This window comes from Lethenteron reissneri, chromosome 52, assembly GCF_015708825.2.
Source record: "Lethenteron reissneri isolate LAM-NWPU_2019-01 chromosome 52, ASM1570882v1, whole genome shotgun sequence".
In the NCBI taxonomy this organism is placed as follows: domain Eukaryota; kingdom Metazoa; phylum Chordata; class Hyperoartia; order Petromyzontiformes; family Petromyzontidae; genus Lethenteron; species Lethenteron reissneri.
This window is the reverse complement of record NC_083830.1, coordinates 7,400,694-7,423,797: the sequence shown is the minus strand read 5'-3', so window position 1 is coordinate 7,423,797 and position 23,104 is coordinate 7,400,694. Positions and strand designations below refer to the sequence as shown.

The following is a 23,104-nucleotide window of genomic DNA, read 5'->3' as shown; positions in this document are numbered from 1 at the left end:
AAGGCTGTTGTCGTAAGCGCTTGGCAAGAGAGAGTTTAGGTGATGGGGGGGGGGGGCTGATGTATTTTTTTGGGACACTGACCTTTGACCTTTTGTCGTCGTCATCCCTCTCTCAAAATGAGCTCAAGTCTCCCGCGAGTCGCACGCCACTTTCTGCTGTGGCCGCCCTCACTCTGAATGCCTCCCCCCTCTCATCTATAGAACTGTGTCTGTCTAAACCAGCTCAAGGCTCCTGTACATCACGTGGCTTCTGTTGTGGCCACCCCCCACTCCGAACCCTTCTTCCCGCCCACTGTGAAAACAGACGCTGCTCCTCCGTGCAGCAGCAGCAGCAGCGTGGAGGCCCTGACACAGCAGCCTTCTCCCTCTCTCTCTCTCTTCTTGCTCTGTGCTCCCGTTTCTCCGTTACTTTTCCACGACCACCACAGCCACCACCGCCACCATCACTACCACCACCACCACCGCCACCACCGCCGCCACCGCCGCCACCGCCACCGCCACCGCCACCACCACCACCACCGCCACCGCCACTCACCGGTGTTCTGTCTCGCACGCGGATGACCTCCTCGATGACCTCCACTTTCGGTTTCGCCGCCTTGGACACCGGCGGCCTCTTCCTCCGCTGGGGCCCCTCCTTGGCCTCCTCCCGCTCCGTCTCCTCCTCCTCCTCCTTCTCCTCCTCCGCGGCGTGGTCACGCGGCGACGCCCCGCGGGGCCTCGCCGCCGGCGACTCCGGCCGCGGTTTCGATTCCCGCGATCGTGCCGGCGGCGACTCCGGCTCCGGGTCTTGCCGAGCGGGCGGCCGGCGCGACGCCTCGGGGGACTCCTCGGCTCTGCGCCGCGAAGGCCCCGAATGGGCCGGACGTGCCGGTTCCGGGAACGTGAACCGGAACTGCGGCTCATCGTCAAACTCCCGCTCCGATGTGATGCCCCCCGCCGCGTCCCCTCCGTCGCCACTCGTCTGCCCCCGGCGCTCCCGTTTCAGTCGCCCGACGTCCTCCTTCTCTTCCTCTCCTTCCTCCTCCCCCTCCTCCTCTTCCAGGACTTCCCAATCCTCCTCCTCCGCCTCCTCCTCCGCCTCCGCCCCATGCTCTCCTGACGCCACGCGCTTCTTTCCTCCGGGCACTCGTCCGTCGTCAAAACCGGCTTCAGTGTCACGCTCCTCCTCCTCCTCCACCTCTTTCTTCTTCTTCTTCTTCTCCCTCGTCTGAACCTCCGCTGCCACCGTCGCGTCCTCCGTCTGCCGCAGCAGCAGCAGCTCCACCTCCTCGTCCTCCTCCTCCCTCTCCTCCTCCTCCTCCTCCTCCTTCGGCACGTCGCCGCGATCGAAGAACGCCTTCTCGGCCGGCGACAGCGTCGGCGTCGCGGGCACGAAGTCGAAGGCGCCGTCGCTGATGATGGACACGCGCGTGTTCACCGGGTAGTCGTGGTAGTACGAGATGTAGTCCGCCGACTCGTGCTGCTGCTGCTCCTGCTGCTGATACTGCCTCTGCGGCTGCTCGCCACCTTCCTCCTCCTCCTCCTCCGCTGCTGGATAGTTCCCGTCCCTCTCGGTCCTCCGCGCCGCGGTCGCCCCCGTGGCCGCCGCCGCCGCCCCCCCCGCCACCGGCTCCAGCGGCCGCATCTGCAGCTCGTAGCTGCTCGAGTGGCGGCTCCCGCTCGCCGGGTTAGGGGTCGCGACCCCCGCCGCTGTAGAGGTCACGCCGTCGCCCGGCGGCGGCGGCGTGACCTCTACGCCGATGTCACCGCCGGCGCGCCGCTTCCGCTCGTCCGCCGGCGCATCCGCGGCGCCGCGGCGGTCCGCCCGATCGGCGCCGACTCCCGTCTCCCCGTTGTTCCTCGCCGCTCCACGGCCGCGTTGGCCGTCGCCCGCGGCGCCTGCCGTCACCGCTGCCGGCGGCACGGCCGCGGCGCCGCAGTGCCGCAGCTCGGGGCTCGACTGCGTGACGAACGGCGCCGGGTTCCCCCCGCGGAGCTGCAGCCCGCCGCCGCCGCCACCGCCGCCGCCGCCACCGCCGGGGCTCGGTGGAGGGCTGGAGGAGCGCGGGGTGGAGCGGGCCGTGCCGCCCCCGCCGCCACCGTCGCCGCCGCCGTGGTAGAGCTCGGGGCTGTAGCGGTCGATGGGCTCATCGGAGCCGCGGTACTTGTGCTCCTCGCCTGCGGCCTCGCGCGCCGACTTCTGCCGCTGGTACTCGAGGCCTGGGGGGTGGGGTGACGGGGAGACGGGGGTTGTTGTTGTTGTTGTTCCGCTTGTTTACCCACGCGAGCCTCGCCGAGTCTAGAGGGTTGGTCTTTGAAAGGAGGATGCTGCCAGGGTTTTCGCAGGAGCGGGCGATGTTACCGCTGGGTGTGTGCGCGAGTGACATCCCAATCGAACACTTTATTCTCGATGTGAATCTACGGGTCTCAATGTGTAGAGTCCATGTGTCTGTATGTATAGAGTCTATTGGTATCTATGTGTAGAGTCCATGGGTCTGTACGTATAGAGTCTACGGGTCTCAATGTGTAGAGTCCATGGGTCTGTACGTATAGAGTCTATTGGTATCTATGTGTAGAGTCTATGGGTCTGTACGTATAGAGTCTATTGGTATCTATGTGTAGAGTCTATGGGTCTGTACGTATAGAGTCTATTGGTATCTATGTGTAGAGTCTATGGGTCTGTACGTATAGAGTCTATTGGTATCTATGTGTAGAGTCTATGGGTCTGTACGTATAGAGTCTATTGGTATCTATGTGTAGAGTCTATGGGTCTGTACGTATAGAGTCTATTGGTATCTATGTGTAGAGTCCATGGGTCTGTACGTATAGAGTCTATTGGTATCTATGTGTAGAGTCCATGGGTCTGTACGTATAGAGTCTATTGGTCTCAATGTGTAGAGTCCATGGGTCTGTACGTATAGAGTCTATTGGTATCTATGTGTAGAGTCCATGGGTCTGTACGTATAGAGTCTATTGGTATCTATGTGTAGAGTCCATGGGTCTGTACGTATAGAGTCTATTGGTCTCAATGTGTAGAGTCCATGGGTCTGCATGTATAGAACCTATGGGTCTCCATGTATAGAGTCTCTGGGTATCTACGTATAGAGTGTACGGGTATCTATGTACTTCTAGATCCAGATTGAAAACACATTTCTTGACAACTGCGATTCAGCACGGTTGGCTACGTTACGGTGCGAACGAAGTTCAACGCACACGCGTGCACACCGCCACGCACACGCGTGCACACCGCCATGCACACGCGTGCACACCGCCACGCACACGCGTGCACACCGCCACACACATGCGCGCGTTGAGTTTGGAGCCGCGCCGATCCTTCGCCCATCTCTGCGGAACAGGTGCCGCTCGGTGTTCAATCACCGGGGAGGAGGAGGTGGAACACTCGCCTCTCTCCGATATGGGCCGCGGGTATTAATAGAACGGCACGCATTCCCGCGGCACGCTCTCCCCCCAACGCCAAACGAAGCCGCCACCGCAGCCGCCACCGCAGCCGCCACCGCAGCCGCCACCACCACCACCGAGTAACCGGGAGGGGCCAGGCCATGGCGTTCCAGTCAGCCGTGATGCGTGGATGTCACGGCACGCGTGTGTGAGTGTGTGTGTGTCAGTGTGTGTATGAGTGTGTGGGCGATGTGGGGAGCGGGAGTGGTAGCGGTTAGCACGCGGCGCTACGAACCGGGCGACCTGGGTTCGATTCCCGCTCACGACAACCAACACCGGTGGCGATTATCTGAACCGGTCCTGGGCCTCCCCTAGGTCGACTCGGCTTCAAATGAGTACCTGGTGCGGTGTGTAAAATTACATTACCACTAGGGAGACAAAAGCGGTCGGGTGTGGTACTGATCACCCACCCCGTAGAGTGCCGTGCCGGCCTTCATAGGTGCTGCTCGCTAACAGGACTTGCCCCAAAAGTATGTGAAGGCTACACAGTGGATCTTTGTCTTTGTGATGTGAAAATGTCATGTTGTGCGTGTGAAGTGAAGAGTGCGATGGCGATGTGTTTGATGTGTGGATATCATCGTGTGTGTGACGGGTGGATTGTGGCAGTGTGTGCGGTGTGTGTAGTGCATGGGGTGTTTGGTGCATGGTGTGTGTGGTGTGTGTGGTGTAGATTGTGACGGTGTGTGTGGTGTGTGTGATGTATGTGGTGTGTGTGGTGTGTGTGGTGTGTGTGGTGTGTGTGGTGTGTGTGGTGTGTGTGGTGTGTTTGGTGTGTGTGGTGTGTTTGGTGTGTGTGGTGTGTGTGGTGTGTGTGGTGTGTGTGGTGTGTGTGGTGTGTGTGGTGTGTGTGGTGTGTGTGGTGCGTGTGGTGTGTGTGGTGCGTGTGGTATGTGTGGTGCGTGTGGTGTGTGTGGTGCGTGTGGTGTGTGTGGTGTATGTGGTGTGTGTGCTGTCTGGTGCATGTGGTGTGTGTGGTGCGTGTGGTGTGTGTGGTGCGTGTGGTGTATGTGGTGTGTGTGGTGTGTGTGGTGTATGTGGTGTGTGTGGTGTGTGTGGTGTATGTGGTGTGTGTGTGTGGTGTGTGTGTGGTGTATGTGGGTGTGTGTGGTGTATGTGGTGTGTGTGGTGTATGTGGTGTGTGTGGTGTATGTGGTGTGTGTGGTGTGTGTGTGTGGTGTGTGTGTGGTGTATGTGGTGTGTGTGGTGTGTGTGTGTGGTGTGTGTGTGGTGTATGTGGGTGTGTGTGGTGTATGTGGTGTGTGTGGTGTATGTGGTGTGTGTGGTGTATGTGGTGTGTGTGGTATGTGTGGTGTATGTGGTGTGTGTGGTGTATGTGGTGTGTGTGGGTGTGTGTGTGGTGTATGTGGTGTGTGTGGTATGTGTGGTGTATGTGGTGTGTGTGGTGTATGTGGTGTGTGTGGGTGTGTGTGTGGTGTATGTGGTGTGTGTGGTGTATGTGGTGTGTGTGGTGTATGTGGTGTATGTGGTTGACGTTTCGATTCAAGGTTTTGTCGGGCGGCTCCGAGCCAACACCGCCGGGATCCTGGCTCCCAACTCAAGCGTGGCGAGTTCAGAATCGGAATTAACAAATCTCTCACTGGGCAGCACAAAGCCGATGAGCTGTGAAGCTTTTTTTCACAGGTGTCCAGTCGGAGTTGACGCTCTTAACCCGGCGCTCTGACGACTGCACGGGGAATAAGTATAACCCGTAAAAACAAAGTTTTTCACTCTAAATCCTTTATATGCGTGGCGGCTAGAGTCCTCTCTTCCTCTGGCTTGAGATGGCTGCCACCTATGGGTCAGATGATTGTCTGCCAGTATTAAGCAATTGGTAATTAAATATTTAATTTGTTTTCCCTTAACAGTGTAACATTTAGGAAAAAAATTTTCACGAACATTAATTGTCTCGCACAACGAGTCTGTGTGCAAAATGTCAGCTCGATTGGATCACGGGAAGTGGGTTAAAAAACGACCGAGAGATTTGCACGGTCGTAAGCAAGCAAGCAAGCACGCAAGCAAGCAAGCAAGTGAACTTAATATAAAGGATTCAAGACCTCACTCCGCTAAATTTGACTTTGCGCCCTAATTCGGCGAAAAAACATTCCAAAAAGTTTAGCGAGCAAATAAATAATTAAGTTCAGCTTTCGCCGCGGCGCGACGGACGTTCCTCACGCCGCGTGGGAAAGTGCCTCGCGTGCCCCCGAACCACGCCCCCACCCCGCCCCGCCGGGAAGATATCTCAGATTTACACTATGAGACATCTCCTTTACCAATGGCAAAATATAGTAGTAGGTTTTTACCCTTTAAACTGGTACAAAACTGACACCTTTATACAAGGCATCATGTTTGCAATAACCACAACACAAGTAGTCAAAATGCAAACAAAAAGAAACAACTCTGATGATGATATGCACTGTCCTTGAAGTTAAGTTGTACGCCTTTTGGTGTCATCTGGTCCAACACCAATGGAGACTAGGCTCTAAAGAAAGCCGTCTCGGGTGTGGACCAATCAACTTCAAGGACAGTGCATATCATTATCATCATCAGAGTTGTTTCTTTTTGTTTGCATTTTGACTACTTGTGTTGTGGTTATTGCAAACATTATGCCTTGTATAAAGGTGTCAGTTTTGTACCAGTTTAAAGAGTAAAAACCTACTACTACGATATCTCAGATGATGTTCTGTGAAATCCACTTCCGTGGGCCGTTCGTTCTCTATGACGCGGGGGGGCGATGCACCGTCCCCCTGGGAGCGTTCCGCACGGAGGACTTCGCTCATCCCGTGCTGAGCGCGCGAAAACGACAGCGCAGAATCGTCGTCATCGGCAGCATCATCGTCAGCGGCCAAGGTCTATCTACAGCTGGATGAAGGCCTCCCCCCCCCCCCCCGCGCGCGCGGCGATCCGCGTCGCTGCATCTCCCCGGGCTCACGGCTCCGTCCTTTGGCTGCCGTTCCAGCACCGAGTCTCATCCGCTGGTCAACATCCCTTCTCAGCCACGACGCGTCCGCTTACCCAAGCCACCGTGGGTAACACGGTGGCTAGGAGATGTTAACTACCTCGCCTGGTATACAGGAGGTCGTGGGTTCGATCCCAACGCTGACGCCTGCTGCTGTATATTTGGAGTTTGCGTGTCTCTCTCTCATCCTCATCACGGTGGCTAGGAGATGTTAACGACCTCGCCTGGTATACAGGAGGTCGTGGGTTCGATCCCAACGCTGACGCCTGCTGCTGTATATTTGGAGTTTGCGTGTCTCTCTCTCATCATCATCATCACGGTGGCTAGGAGATGTTAACTACCTCGCCTGGTATACAGGAAGTCGTGGGTTCGATCCCAACGCTGACGCCTGCTGCTGTATATTTGGAGTTTGCGTGTCTCTCTCTCATCATCATCACGGTTGCTAGGAGATGTTAACTACCTCGCCTGGTGTACAAGAGGTTGTGGGTTCGATCCCGACCCTGACGCCTGCTGCTGTATATTTGGAGTTTGCGTGTCTCTCTCTCATCATCATCATCACGGTGGCTAGGAGATGTTAACTACCTCGCCTGGTGTACAGGAGGTCGTGGGTTCGATCCCAACGCTGACGCCTGCTGCTGTATATTTGGAGTTTGCGTGTCTCTCTGTCTCTCCCCGTGGTCGCGTGGATTTTTCTCCGGGACCTCCGGTTTTTCCCTCCACATTTAGAGTCAACGACGTGCGTTTAGAGTATTCGGCTGCTGTAAATGTCCACGTGATGATGGGCTATCGTTTGTGGCCAGGTCGCATACCTCGGTGGGGCCTTATCTGCTCAAGTAAAAATAGCGGTAAAGAATCGTGTGTCTGGGCGTGGTGCTGGTCACGCTCACAGCACTTGCCTCAACAGTCTGTTAAGGCTAGATGGGGGATCTTTATCTTTGTTGTCAGAGCATTTGTCCACTGCCGATACATTTCCACACGACGATGATGACAAAGACGGAGGCGAGTCGCCAATTCGCCGAGCCATCGTTTGCGATCGCCTCTGGGATTAAAGAGCGAGGGGGGGGGGGCCTTACCTGGTAAAATAAAAAATAAAAGGTAAAATATTCTATGGTTCTTTTCGGTAAAGTCACGTAGATAGAAAATATAATAACAATTAAATAATAATGACGGACCGCTTGTGTTGCGATCGAAACGTCGTGATATTTTTTATTAACTTTATTGTTATAATTTTTTCTATCTACGTGACTTTAATGAAAGAACCACAGAATATGAAATTCCTGCAGTCACGAAAGTTTTAAGTCAAAAAATTAAAGTTTTTTAAAGCAACTCGGCTCTCCTCTCGACGGCCGATAGGACATCGCCGGCGGCCGCTCTCTCCACGCTCCGTTGCGACACTTTTCATACCCCCCTCCAAACCCTCGCCCCCCCCCCCCACCCCATTATCGACTTAATTATTCCAGTTAGTGATTACGTAACGCGCCACCGCACCACCGGCCCCCACCGCCGACGATTACGACCTCGGAGATATTGGATGATGGGAGACGCGACGCGGAATTAATGTTCGTAATCCTCGCTAAGGCAGCATTAACACGCGGGGCACACACGTGTGCGTGCGTGCGTGCGTGGGTGCGTGTGTGCGTGGGTGCGTGCGTGCATATGTGGGTGCGTGTGTGGGTGCGTGTGTGGGTGCGTGTGTGCGTGCGTGTGTGGGTGCGTGTGTGCGTGTGTGGGTGCGTGTGTGCGTGTGTGGGTGCGTGTGTGCGTGTGGGTGCGTGTGTGCGTGTGTGGGTGCGTGTGTGCGTGTGGGTGCGTGTGTGCGTGTGTGGGTGCGTGTGTGCGTGTGTGTGCGTGTGTGGGTGCGTGTGTGCGTGTGTGGGTGCGTGTGTGCGTGCGTGTGTGTGTGCGTGCGTGTGTGCGTGTGCGTCTATCGGCCTTCGTGGGCGCTGCTGCTCGCTAACAGCACTTGCCCCAACGGTCTGTTAAGGCTACGCGGGGGATCTTTGTCTTTGCCTCTCGGCCAACACCAGTGACGATTATCCGAACCGGTCCCCTAAACTAGGGCGACTCGGCCTTAAACAAACGAGTACCTACCTGGGTGCACTGGGGGGGCGGGCGGGGGCGGTGTTGGTGGTGTTGGTGTTGTTGGTGGTGTTGGTGGGGGTGGCGGCGGTTTTGGTGGTGTTGGTGGCGGTGGTGACGGTGGTGTTGGTGGCGGTGGTGATGGTGTTGTTGGTGGTGTTGGTGGGGGCGGTTTTGGTGGTGTTGGTGGCGGTGGTGATGGTGGTGTTAGTGGCGTTGGTGGTGTTGGTGGTGTTGGTGGCGATGTTGGCGGTGCTGGTGGTGGTGGCGGCGGTTTTGGTGGTGGCGGATTTGGTGGTGTTGGTGGCGGTGATGGTGGTGTTGGTGGTGGCGGTGGCGGTGGTGGCGGTGGTGTTGGTGGCGTTGGTGTTGGTGGTGTTAGTGGCGGTGTTGTTGGCGGTGTTGGTGGTGGCGGATTTGGTGGTGTTGGTGGCGGTGATGGTGGTGTTGGTGGTGGCGGTGTTGGTGGTATTGGTGGTGTTGGTGGCGGTGGTGGCGGTGGCGGCGGTGGTGGCGGTGGCGGCGGTGGTGGCGGTGGTGGTGGCGTTGGCCGCACCGCGCTCCTCATGCGCCCGTTCCCCGGACCTTCGTGGGCGCCGCTCGCTCGCAGCAGCACTTGCCCCAACGGTCTGTTAGAGGCTACGGTGTGGAGGGGGGGGGGACCTTTGTCTTTGTCACCGCGCACCGGGCTGGTGGAAGGACGGCGAGAGCTCCTTGGCGATGCCGCGCGCCGTCCGCCCCTCCTCCTGCGCCACCTCGCCCGCCGTGTCGGCGGCTTCCGCCTTGCTCCGCGCGTGCCCAGCCCTGCACACGCCACCAACGCCCCACCGACACGTGACGAACACACGCGACGAACACGCGACCGACACGCGACCGACACGTGACGAACACGCGACCGACATGCGACTGACACGCGACCAACACGCGACCGACATGCGACCAACACGCGACCGACACGTGACGAACACGCGACCGACATGCGACCGACACGCGACCAACACGCGACCGACATGCGACCAACACGCGACCAACACGCGACGGACACGCGACCGACACGCGACCGACACGTGACGAACACGCGACCGACATGCGACCGACACGCGACCAACACGCGACCGACATGCGACCAACACGCGACCGACACGTGACGAATACGCGACCGACACGTGACCGACACGCGACCGACACAGGACCAACACGCGACCAACACGCAATGAACACGTGGAGCGCGTTAGGGGTGAGCGCTAGTCCTGGAGCGACACACGCAGAGCCGCGTCGGGCCGGGAGCCGAACTCGGCTCGCCAGGTTCGCGTTGCGGTGTGCTAACCACTGCGCCACCACTCCACCCCTATTGCTATCTGGTTAATGCGGCTGTAACTTCGTGATCACGCTGAGATCGGTGTCAACGGCTACGGTGAATTCATCGCTTAACACCGCCACTACACCACACACACTACACCACACACACTACTCACACACACACTACACCACTACACCACCCCCACCATTCACACTACACCACTACACCACACACACTACTCACACTCACACTACACCACTACACCACACACACTACTCAAACACACACTACACCATTACACCACCCCCACCACTCACACTACACCACTACACCACACACACTACTCACACCCACACTACACCACCACCACCCCCACACACACTCCAATGTGAGTTGAGGACACGTGGGGGGAACGGGGTGGGCGCTGGGGCTGGCTCAGCTGTGGCCGCTGTCCCAGCCACCCCCAGCCGGGATTCCGGGATTCCGAGCCGGGCCAACCCTCCGTGCGCTCTGCTCGGGGTCCCCCGCCGTGTCGCAGCACCACAGCCGGTGGGCAGCCGGTGGGCAGGTGCCCAGGGGCAGCCCCGAGGGAGGCGGGGGGTGAGGGGTGGGGGCGGGGGGTGGGGGCCAAAGGGGACAATTCTCCCCCGGGCACCGCCCCAAAAATGAGCACAACAGATGCAGTGTGTTTGTCGCAAGTTCATAAGCGGGTGGGTGGGGTGGGTTTGGGTGGGTGTGTGGGTTTGGGTGCGTGGGTGGATGTGGGCGGGTTGGGTGGGGTGGGTTGGGGGGGGTGGGTTAGGGTGGGTTGGGATGCGTGGGTTTGGGTGTGTGGGTTTGGGTGCGTGGGTGGATGTGGGTGGGTTGGGTGGGGTGGGGTGGTTTGGGGGGGGTGCGTGGGTTTGGGTGCGTGGGTTTGGGTGCGTGGGTGGATGTGGGTGGGTTGGGTGAGGTGGGTTTGGGTGGGTGGGTTAGAGTGGGTGGGGTGGGTTTGGGTGGGTTTGGGTGCGTGAGTTTGGGTGCGTGGGTGGGTGTGGGTGGGTTGTGTGAGATGAGTAGGGGTGGGTGGGGTGGGTGGGTGAAGTGCGTGGGTTTGGGTGGGTGTAGATATGGAGGGACAATACGTATGTATGTATAGATGGATGTATAAACTCATGAACAGGGGGACAGATAGATGCATTAACAGATGGACGGCCAGACGGAGGGTCATGCGGATGGATAGATGGTTGTGTTGACAGAGACAGCGGGATAAAGAAATTAACCGATGGACGGACGGACAGACACTTGGACTAATAGACGAACGGGTGAATGTACCGATAAATCAGACGGACAGGCGGGAAGGGAAATTAAGAGATGGACGGACAAAGGGCGGGAGGGCAGGAGGGAGGGAGGGAGGAAGGCTTGGGGGGAGGGAGGGCCGAGCGTGATGGCACGGACGAACCGACCGACAAAACGCCGCCAACAAAACCCTGCACGGAGTGGGGCCATGGTCACGGAATTCCCCGACGATGCCTTCCCCCCCAACCCCCCACGGTGGGAGGGAGGTGGGGGGCTGGGGGGGATGGGGGGCTGGTGGGGGGCTGGGGGGGGAGTTCCGCTGTCCCCAGCGATTATTTGTGGACCCTGAAACGCGCGCTGGGAGGATCAACACCTTCCCCGCCAGCCCACACTCCTGCTGGGTCGGGAAGAGACACCGGGGGAAACGCGACAGGCACACCGACCAGACCAGACTTACGATGATCATGGTGGTGGTGGTGGTAATAACAATGATGGGGATGATCATGGTGGTGGTGTTGGTGGTAATAACAATGATGGCGATGATCATGGTGGTGGTGTTGATGGTATTAACAATGATGGCGATGATCATGGTGGTGGTGTTAGTGGTATTAACAATGATGGCGATGATCATGGTGGTGGTGTTGGTGGTATTAACAATGATGGCGATGATCATGGTGGTGGCGTTGGTGGTATTAACAATGATGGCGATGATCATGGTGGTGGTGTTGGTGGTAATAACAATGATGGCGATGATCATGGTGGTGGTGTTGGTGGTATTAACAATGATGGCGATGATCATGGTGGTGGTGTTGGTGGTATTAACAATGATGGCGATGATCATGGTGGTGGTGTTGGTGGTATTAACAATGATGGCGATGATCATGGTTGTGGTGTTGGTGGTAATAACAATGATGGCGATGATCATGGTGGTGGTATTGGTGGTAATAACAATGATGGCGATGATCATGGTGGTGGTGTTGGTGGTAATAACAATGATGGCGATGATCATGGTGGTGGTGTTGGTGGTATTAACAATGATGGCGATGATCATGGTGGTGGTGTTGATGGTATTAACAATGATGGCGATGATCATGGTGGTGGTGTTGATGGTATTAACAATGATGGCGATGATCATGGTGGTGGTGTTGGTGGTATTAACAATGATGGCGATGATCATGGTGGTGGTGTTGGTGGCATTAACAATGATGGCGATGATCATGGTGGTGGTGTTGGTGGTAATAACAATGATGGCGATGATCATGGTGGTGGTGTTGGTGGTATTAACAATGATGGCGATGATCATGGTGGTGGTGTTGGTGGTAATAACAATGATGGCGATGATCATGGTGGTGGTGTTGGTGGTAATAACAATGATGGCGATGATCATGGTGGTGGTGTTGATGGTATTAACAATGATGGCGATGATCATGGTGGTGGTGTTGGTGGTATTAACAATGATGGCGATGATCATGGTGGTGGTGTTGGTGGTAATAACAATGATGGCGATGATCATGGTGGTGGTGTTGGTGGTATTAACAATGATGGCGATGATCATGGTGGTGGTGTTGGTGGTATTAACAATGATGGCGATGATCATGGTGGTGGTGGTGTTGGTGGTAATAACAATGATGGCGATGATCATGGTGGTGGTGTTGGTGGTAATAACAATGATGGCGATGATCATGGTGGTGGTGTTGGTGGTATTAACAATGATGGCGGTGATCAAAATCATCGCCAGCATCACCGCTATCACTGCCACCACCGCCACCATAATAATTACTGATTTCGAGGTGGCGACGATGCTTCAGGAAAGATGCCGATCATGACGATTCAGGAATGATGACGACGACGCTGACAATTCGGGAATCACGACGGTCGTAACGACGGCAACGACGACGATTCAGAGATGACGATTATCATCCCCATCGTCGTCGTCGTCATCATCGTCATAATTAAACAATTTTTATTTTACCAGGTAAGACCCACTGAGCTATGTAGCTCTTTTTGAGAAGAACATTGGCCGCAAATGATAGCCCAACAAAGTGGCTTACCACGTGGAAATGTATAGCTGCCGTATTATTCTAAACGCGTGACGTTGATTATTATAAATGTGGAGTGGACAAAAATCCACGCGACAACGGGGAGAGAGAGAGACACGCAAACTTCCAAATATACAGCAGCAGGCGTCAGGGTTGGGATGGAACTCGCGACCTCCTGTATACCAGGCGAGGTAGTAAACATCTCCTAGCCACCGTGATGATGATGAAAGAGAGAGACGCAAACTTCAAACATACAGCAGCAGGCGTCAGGGTTGGGATGGAACCCGTAACCTCCTGTAGACCAGGCGAGGGAGTTAACATCTCCTAGCCACCGTGATGATGATGAGAGAGAGAGACGCAAACTTCAAATATACAGCAGCAGGCGTCAGGGTTGGAATGGAACCCGTGACCTCCTGCGTACCAGGCGAGGTAGTTAACATCTCGTCATCACCAAGCGAAGCACAACAACAACAATGATGACGACGAAGCCCGCAACCGCCCCACCACAACCGCCACCCCCCACCCACCACACGCCCCCAGCACCCCCACGGCCCCCCCCCTCCCCGCCCACCGTCACCTGGACGCGGCGATGTCGGCCTTCTGGCGCGCGATGGCGGCGGCCCGGTTGGCGCCCTCGACGGCTCGCTCCACCTTGCCGCGCACCTTGCCGGCGCGCAGCGGGATGAGCGCCCGCCGGCGGGCCCCGGCGCCCGTGGGCAGGGCGCCATGCTTGTACTTTCCCTCCTCGGTGCGCCCGTCGGCCGCGGTGGTGCGCCCGTAGCCGTGGCGCTCGTCGTCCAGCCACTCGCCCTCGTAGCGCAGCCCGTCGGAGCGCTCGGCCACGCCGAAGCCGCAGCGGCGGTCGCCGCGCCACTCCCCTGCGTAGCTCTCCGTGGCCGACGCGTCGTCCAGGCGCGCCGCCTCCTCCTCGTCCGCCGCCGCCAACGAGCCGCCGGCGCCGGTCGCCGTCGCCGCGGTCGTGCCGGCAATGGGCGAGTCCCGGCCGACGTCGCCGAAGCTCATCTGTGGCGGAGAGGGGGTGTGTGTGTGGAGGGAGGGGTTGGTGGAGAGAGCGTGGAGAGAGCGTGGACGAGAGCGAGGTTAAAGGGCAACGACAAGCCGCTCCGTTGAGCCGTCGTGCAGCTCAGCGGGCCTTTACCTGGTAAGTAAAAGTAAAATAATTAGTCGCTGAATTTACGAGCACCCGGCGCGCAACCTCAACGAGCGACAACGTTTCAGCCCCCCCCCTCCCTCCCCCCAAGCTCAACCCCACCGCCCCACCGCGGGGGGGCGGGGGCAGGGGGTAGGGGGGGGGGGCCTCACCTCCGACTCGGCGAGGCTGTCGCCGGCCTCGCTGCGGAAGGAGCTGCGCTTGCTCAGCTGGCTCGAGAGCGACGCCTTGGAGTCCGACTTGCGCAGCTTCAGCCCGCTGAGCAGCGAGCCGCTGCGGAACAGGCCGCGCTTCTTGGCCGCCTTCTCGGGCTTGGCGTTGGCGCCCGCGGCGAGGCCCGCGAGGGCGAAGCCGGCGCGCGTCGTCAGCAAGCCGGGGGCTCCAGGCGCGGCTGCGAGGGCGGAGGGCGGAGGGGGGGGGGCGATGTAGCGGTTAGCGCGACGTGAAGCGGACACGGGTCCCCGATGTTTTCCCGTTCGCGGGACCAGCACCGATCGTCGGCTTCCCGTTCCCCTCCCTCAACCCTCCCCACCACCCCCCCCCCCCCACTAGGTCGATTTAGTGGCGGTGATCATAACATTGAGCGTGCTGATGGCGGTGGCGGTGATGATGACGGTGAGAGTGATGATGATGGTGGTGGCGGGTGATGATGACGGTGAGAGTGATGATGATGGTGGTGGTGGCGGTGATGATGACGGTTGAGAGTGGTGATGATGGTGGTGGCGGGTGATGATGACGGTGAGAGTGATGATGGTGGAGGTGATTATGATGACGGTGAGAGTGGTGATGGTGGTGGCGGGTGATGATGACGGTGAGAGTGATGATGATGGTGGTGGCGGTGATGATGACGGTGAGAGTGGTGATGATGGTGGTGGGCGGTGATGATGACGGTGAGAGTGATGATGGTGGAGGTGATTATGATGACGGTGAGAGTGATGATGATGGTGGTGGCGGTGATGATGACGGTGAGAGTGATGATGATGGTGGTGGCGGTGATGATGACGGTGAGAGTGATGATGATGGTGGTGGCGGTGATGATGACGGTGAGAGTGGTGATGATGGTGGTGGCGGTGATGATGACGGTGAAAGTGATGATGGTGGAGGTGATTATGATGACGGTGAGAGTGATGATGGTGGTGGCGGTGATGATGACGGTGAGAGTGATGATGATGGTGGTGGCGGTGATGAGACGGTGAGAGTGATGATGATGGTGGTGGCGGTGATGATGACGGTGAGAGTGGTGATGATGGTGGTGGCGGTGATGATGACGGTGAGAGTGATGATGGTGGAGGGTTGATTATGATGACGGTGAGAGTGGTGATGGTGGTGGCGGTGATGATGACGGTGAGAGTGATGATGATGGTGGTGGCGGTGATGATGACGGTGAGAGTGGTGATGATGGTGGTGGCGGTGATGATGACGGTGACAGTGATGATGGTGGAGGTGATTATGATGACGGTGAGAGTGATGATGATGGTGGTGGCGGTGATGATGACGGTGAGAGTGATGATGATGGTGGTGGCGGGTGATGATGACGGTGAGAGTGATGATGATGGTGGTGGCGGTGATGATGACGGTGAGAGTGGTGATGATGGTGGTGGCGGGGTGATGATGACGGTGAGAGTGATGATGGTGGAGGTGATTATGATGACGGTGAGAGTGATGATGGTGGTGGCGGGTGATGATGACGGTGAGAGTGATGATGATGGTGGGTGGCGGGTGATGATGACGGTGAGAGTGGTGATGATGGTGGTGGCGGTGATGATGACGGTGAGAGTGATGATGGTGGAGGTGATTATGATGACGGTGAGAGTGATGATGATGGTGGTGGCGGTGATGATGACGGTGAGAGTGATGATGGTGGAGGTGATTATGATGACGGTGAGAGTGGGGATGGTGGTGGCGGTGATGATGACGGTGAGAGTGATGATGATGGTGGTGGGCGGTGGTTGATGATGACGGTGAGAGTGATGATGATGGTGGTGGCGGTGATGATGACAGTGAGAGTGATGAAGGTGGAGGTGCTTATGATGACGGTTTGAGAGTGATGATGATGGTGGCGGTGGTGATGATGATATGGCGATGGCTGCGGCGGTGGTGGTGGCCAGCGATAGTGGTGGTGGCGATGGTTGCAACAGTGATGATGGCGGCGGGTGATGACGATGGTGGTGACAATGGTTGGCGGCGAGAGTGATGGTGATCGTGGCGATGGTGGCGGTAACGGTGGCGGTGGTGATGGTGGCAGCGTTCGTGGTGGTGGTGGCGGCGGCAGTGACGGCGGTGGCGCCGATGGCGGTGACAATGGTTGGCGGTGAGGCGTGATAGTGGTGGTTCGGGCTGACGGTTGGCGCCAATGACGCTGCGTTCACCGTTGGGCTGGGGTTGCTCGGCGGTGCCGTTGCTCTGCTCGCCGGTTGCTACGGATGGAGAGCAGGGAGGAGCGGTGCGCCGCGCGGTACACCGACGCCATGCAGGACGGCACGCTCTGCCGCAGCCCATAGCCGTGGCGCTCCCCGTTCACCCACTGGCCCTGGTAGGTGCATTCAGGAGACAAAGGTAAAGGTAAAGGATCCGCCACCACCACCACCCACCACCACCACCACCCCGCTGTGTCGGGGCAAGTGCCATCAGCGAGCGCGGCAACTCACAATTTGCCGGCGGTAAGGGCCTGTGACCACACAAGCGGGTGGTGTGGATGGTGCTCGTGCCCGGGCAGCCTTTGTCTCCCCAGTGCTGATGTGTGTACACACCACATTGGGTGTCCGTTGTTTAAGGCCCCAGTTTTGAGCTAGCGGTGGTCCAAAAATCATTTCTGATAATTGCCACCAATGTTAGCCGCGAGCAACCGTGAGTACGGTGTGCCGGTGACTGTTGCAAGACGACAAAGATCCCCCATCTAGCCTTAACAAACTGTTGGGGCAAGTGCTGTTCGCGTGGCCAGCACCACGCCCAGACACACGATTCTTTACCGCTATTTTTACTTTACCAGGTAAGGCCCCACTGAGCAATGCAGCTCTTTTTTTCAGAAGCGACCCTGGCCACAAACGACAGCCCAACAAAGTGGCTTATCATCATCATCATCACGTGGAAATGTGTAGCAGCCCAATACTCTAAACGCTGTGGACGTTGATTCTAAATGTGGAGGGAAAAACCGGAGGAGCCAAAGATAAATCCACGCGACCACGGGGAGAGAGACACGCAAACTACAAATATACGGCAGCAGGCATCCGGGTCGGGATCGAACCCACGGCCTCCTGTATACCAGGCGAGGGAGTCAACATCTCCTAGCGACCGTGATGATGAGAGAGAGAGACACGCAGACTCCAATATATCGGCAGCAGGCGTCAGAGTCGGGATCGAACCCACGGCCTCCTGTATACCAGGCGAGGGAGTCAACATCTCCTAGCCACCGTGATGATGAGAGAGAGAGACACGCAAACTACAAATATACGGCAGCAGGCATCAGAGTCGGGATCAAACCCACGGCCTCCTGTATACCAGGCGAGGGAGTCAACATCTCCTAGCGACCGTGATGATGAGAGAGAGAGACACGCAGACTCCAAATATACGGCAGCAGGCGTCAGAGTCGGGATCGAACCCACGGCCTCCTGTATACCAGGCGAGGGAGTCAACATCTCCTAGCCACCGTGATGATGAGAGAGAGAGAGACACGCAAACTCCAAATATACGGCAGCAGGCATCAGAGTCGGGATCAAACCCACGGCCTCCTGTATACCAAGCGAGGGAGTCAACATCTCCTAGCCACCGTGATGATGATGAGAGAGAGACACGCAGACTCCAAATATACGGCAGCAGGCGTCCGGGTCGGGATCGAACCCACGGCCTCCTGTATACCAGGCGAGGGAGTCAACATCTCCTAGCCACCGTGGTGATGATGATGAGAGAGAGACACGGAGACTCCAAATATACGGCAGCAGGCGTCAGAGTCGGGATCGAACCCACGGCCTCCTGTATACCAGGCGAGGGAGTCAACATCTCCTAGCCACCGTGATGATGATGACAGAGAGAGACACGGAGACTCCAAATATACGGCAGCAGGCATCAGGGTCGGGATCGAACCCACGGCCTCCTGTATACCAGGCGAGGGAGTCAACATCTCCTAGCTACCGTGATGATGATGACAGAGGAGAGACACGCAGACTCCAAAATATACGGCAGCAGGCGTCAGAGTCGGGATCGAACCCACGGCCTCCTGTTATACCAGGCGAGGGAGTCAACATCTCCTCGCCACCGTGATGATGATGAGAGAGAGAGACACGCAAACTCCAAATATACGGCAGCAGGCATCCGGGTCGGGATCGAACCCACGGCCTCCTGTAGACCAGGCGAGGGAGTAACATCCCGCAAACCACGGTGGCCACACAGCCACATGCAGACAGCCGCGCATGTCCGCTCACAGCCACAGACGCAGACACAGAGAGGGCTGGGCATCTGGCGACTTCAATAGTATCGAGCTGGCAGGTGCCAGGTCGTATTGATGCTGCGCTGATCAATCACCCCACGCCTAACAGCAAAGACAAAGATTCCCTCCACCAAATAGCCTCAACAGACTGTTGGGGCAAGTGCTGTTAGCGAGCACCTATGAAGGCCGGCAACGGCACACTAGGCGGTGGGTGGCCAGCACCACGCCCGGCCGCCATTGTCTCCCCAGCCCCGATGTTTACTACGCACCGCACCAAGTGCTAATTTGAGGCTGAGTCGGCCTAGGGGAGGGCCCCAGAACCGGTTCAGGATAACCATCACCGGTGTGGCCGCCCGGGGTCGCCGGGCTTGTAGCGCAGCGTAGCGCTGACGCCTTACACTGCCACCAACAGCACGGCACACAACACCGCACACACAACAACGCGCAAACAACAACACACAACCGCCATTCGCCACTAAGTGGCCCCCCTGGGTGACGTCACCACGACGCTTGTGCCAGGCCATGTGCACCTGAGGCTACCACGTGAGTGTCGAACGCCCGCTGGCAGGAGGTCACGGGTGCGACCCAGCATGTGCCAGGGGTCACACACACACCAGGGCGGACGGATATGCGCACGTCGCGGTAACGGAATTACGGCACTTGTCGTCGCGCGCTGGATAGCGGTAACGGAATCTGGGGGCAACAGCGCGGTCTAACGGAAATCGCAGAGAACGCTGACGGGCATCGGATGATCGGAGCTCGGGGTCTAAAACGATTTTGTGTTTTTCTTCCCGGGTAAAGCCCCCGCCGAGCTGTGTGAAGCTCTTTTCTTCAGAAGCGACCCGTCCCCGAACGACGGCCACAAACGATGGCTCAACGAAGTGGCCATCGTCGCGTGGACATTTATAGCGGCCAAATAATGTACCTTGAAACCGCGCGACGGTTGAGTTTGAACTTGGAGGGAAACACCGGAGGACCGGAGGAAAAATCCACGGCGACCACGGGGAGAGAGGAGACACCGCAAACTCATATACACAGCAGGGCTTCAGCAGTTGGGATCGAACCCACGACCTCCTGTACACCAGGCGACGGGTAGTAACATCTCCTAGCCACCGTGATGGATGAGGTGAGAGAAGGACACACAAACTCCATATAACAGCAGGCGTCGTCAGAGTTGAGATCGAACCCAACGACCTCCTGCACACCCAGGCGAGATAGTTAACATCTCATAGCCACCGTGATGATGATTGAGGAGAAAGACACACAAAGCACCTATACACAGCAGGCGTCGTCAGAGTTGAGATCGAACCCACGACCTCCTGCCACACCCAGGCGAGATATTTAACATCTCCTAGCCATCTTCTTGATTCTTTCGGTAAAGTCACGTAGATAGTCAGATGCTGTCTTCCCCGACAGACCTGGTCTTCACCTGAGGACGGCTGCTTGCGTTGTGGCCGAAACGTCGTGAAAATTATTTTATTATTTCCCTTCTACGTGACTTTACCGAAAGAACCAAGAAGCTCTCCTAGTCACCGTGATGATGATGAGAGAGAGACACGCAGACTCCAAATACACAGCAGGCGTCAGAGTTGGGATCGAACCCACGACCTTCTGCACACCAGGCGAGGTAGTTAACATCTCCTAGTCACCGTGATGATGAGAGAGAGACACGCAGACTCCAAATACACAGCAGGCGTCAGAGTTGGGATCGAACCCACGACCTCCTGCACACCAGGCGAGGTAGTTAACATCTCCTAGTCACCGTGATGATGATGAGAGAGAGACACGCAGACTCCAAATACACAGCAGGCGTCAGAGTTGGGATCGAACCCACGACCTCCTGCACACCAGGCGAGGTAGTTAACATCTCCTAGTCACCGTGATGATGATGAGAGAGAGACACGCAGACTCCAAATACACAGCAGGCGTCAGAGTTGGGATCGAACCCACGACCTCCTGCACACCAGGCGAGGTAGTTAACATCTCCTAGTCACCGTGATGATGATGAGAGAGAGACACGCAGACTCCAAATACACAGCAGGCGTCAGAGTTGGGATCGAACCCACGACCTCCTGCACACCAGGCGAGGTAGTTAACATCTCCTAGTCACCGTGATGATGATGAGAGAGAGACACGCAGACTCCAAATACACAGCAGGCGTCAGAGTTGGGATCGAACCCACGACCTCCTGCACACCAGGCGAGGTAGTTAACATCTCCTAGTCACCGTGATGATGATGAGAGAGAGACACGCAGACTCCAAATACACAGCAGGCGTCAGAGTTGGGATCGAACCCACGACCTCCTGCACACCAGGCAACGTAGTGCCGACAATTGGCCAAGATCCTGCGGTCCTCCACGTATATTTTACACGCTTTCTTTGAACTCACTCTGTCTGTTGTTGTCGTTGTTGTATCCTCAAATCTTGTAACTCGATTTTTACCCACTTCCCAATGCGGTATCGACTGCAAACTTGGTATACTTATGTGATACTGATGACAATACTATCTTCTATCATAAGAAATAAAATAAAATATCTTTTTTTATATGTTATGTTTTGGCTTGGGTCTAATTGTCCATGCTCAACTGACGTTGGCTGTAATTGGCCTTACGTTATGGCAAGTTACGGGGCCATTTCCTGGAGTCGTGGAGTTCTGCCATCACTAGTACGGTACATTTAATAAAAGCGTGTTTTAAAAAAAAGTGTGTTTTCAATATTACTTACTACATCCGCTCATGACGTGCAAAAGCGCTTGCCACGAATGACCCGCGACACCTTGCTGATATAAATTTCGATTTAAAGCTTTCGTGACTGCAGGGATTCATCTCTTGGTTCTTTCGGTAAAGTCACGTAGAAGGGAAATAATGAAACTAAAAAATAAAACATAATAAAATTATTCTCACGACGTTTCGGCCACAACGCAAGCAGCCTCGGCGATGTCGTCGAGGAGTCGTGAACCGTCGCCACGGCAACTCCGCTCGGCCATCGAACAAAGACCGATGGCTTCTGCGGCCGTCTGGAATGCTCTTCTTCCCGTCCGCTCTTAGGAAGCCGCCACGGGGAGCCGTGCGCTTTTAAAGTCGTCTAGATTTAAAACCTCACTTGTTTTGAAATGCTTTTTTTGTGTTTCGTTTGCTGTCCTTCCCCCGCACCTCCGATTTTAGCACGGTTGATAAGGCACGGTGCGAAATTCATCGGACATGCGTACGGGTAAGATGCCACCGGCAACTAATCAGCGTTTAAGCACCACGTGGGAAGAAACCCGGAGCGGCCGGAGATAACCCGCGCGTGCGAGGGGGAAACACTCTATCCCGTACAGACAGAACAGGCGGCTTTAACACGGAGGCTGCTTTCGCGACCAATATACCGACTATAATCACCCAGGAATGTCTGTCCTTAACGCTCGTGACGTCACTCCACATCGACCAGCCCCCCCTCATTAATATTCATGAGCAGGTGACATCATCCAAATGGACACCCTCTAACCACCCCACCTCATTAATAATCATGAGCAGGTGACGTCACTCAATATGGTAGTACTCCCCCCGCCCTCACTAATAATCATGCGCTCGTGACGTCACTTCACGTCGACCAGCCCCCCCTCATTAATAATCATGAGCAGGTGACGTCCTCCAAATGGACACCCACCCCCTCATTAATAATAAGCGGGTGACGTCACTCCACATGGGGGGGGGGCGAGGCGCCTCCTCCCCCCTTCTCGGCGTCAACTGGCAACCCTCACTACAAAGGCAGAACCCGCACGTCATCACGTGAATCTCCGTCACGCTGTTGAGACATCGAAGTAAAAAGGACGTCGCGATGAACAAGGGATTTAACCTTGAAATGAAATAAGTCTGTGTCACCGCGGCCTTACAAATTGCACGCGCATTGATGCAATGAATATAACAAGTCGTGGTCTGATTTTCGCTTTAAAGTTTCACATTTACTGCAACACCCCGGTCCCTGGACAGGCAAAAGGATAGTTCTCTACAATCGAGGCTGTTGGGTAATACTGGTAGGAACCTCCTGGTTCCACCAGCCCACAGGGGATTATTGTGTCCGTCCGTCGTGCGTCCAAAAATGGGAGGGGTGGGGCTGGGTGGAGAGGGGAGGGTGGGGAGGGGCTTGGTGGGGAGGGGCTGGGTGGGGAGGGGGGGAGGGGCTGGGTGAGGAGGGAGGGTGGGGAGGGGCTGGGTGGGGGGTGGGAGGGGTGGGGCTGGGTGGGGAGGGGCTGGGTGGGGGGGGCTGGGTGGGGTGGGGCTGGGTGGGAGGGGCTGGTCACCCCGTGGTGCCCTTATAAAACTCAACGTTTCACCTACTCACGCCGGCTTGTGGCCCGCCCTCACAGTCGGGCATATTTGGGGAATACACCACGCCGCCGTTGACCCTGCAGGCCATTGACCGAGCAACCCGACGCTCC

The 23,104-nt window shown here is 56.7% G+C and overlaps 1 protein-coding gene across 1 annotated transcript in view; it reads right to left on the bottom strand.

Annotated features, from left to right (window-relative positions):
- The window catches only part of LOC133355876 (junctophilin-2-like), a 61,629-nt gene that overhangs the window by 10,482 nt on the left and 28,043 nt on the right, over nt 1–23,104 (bottom strand). Inside the window, exons 3-7 of the mRNA XM_061573289.1 lie at nt 16,631–16,678; nt 14,414–14,652; nt 13,668–14,113; nt 9,159–9,277; nt 536–2,199 (exon numbers count right to left, since the gene is read on the bottom strand). Of these exons, the coding sequence (XP_061429273.1) occupies nt 536–2,199; nt 9,159–9,277; nt 13,668–14,113; nt 14,414–14,652; nt 16,631–16,678 (2,516 nt within the window). The remainder of the gene's footprint in view (nt 1–535; nt 2,200–9,158; nt 9,278–13,667; nt 14,114–14,413; nt 14,653–16,630; nt 16,679–23,104) is intronic.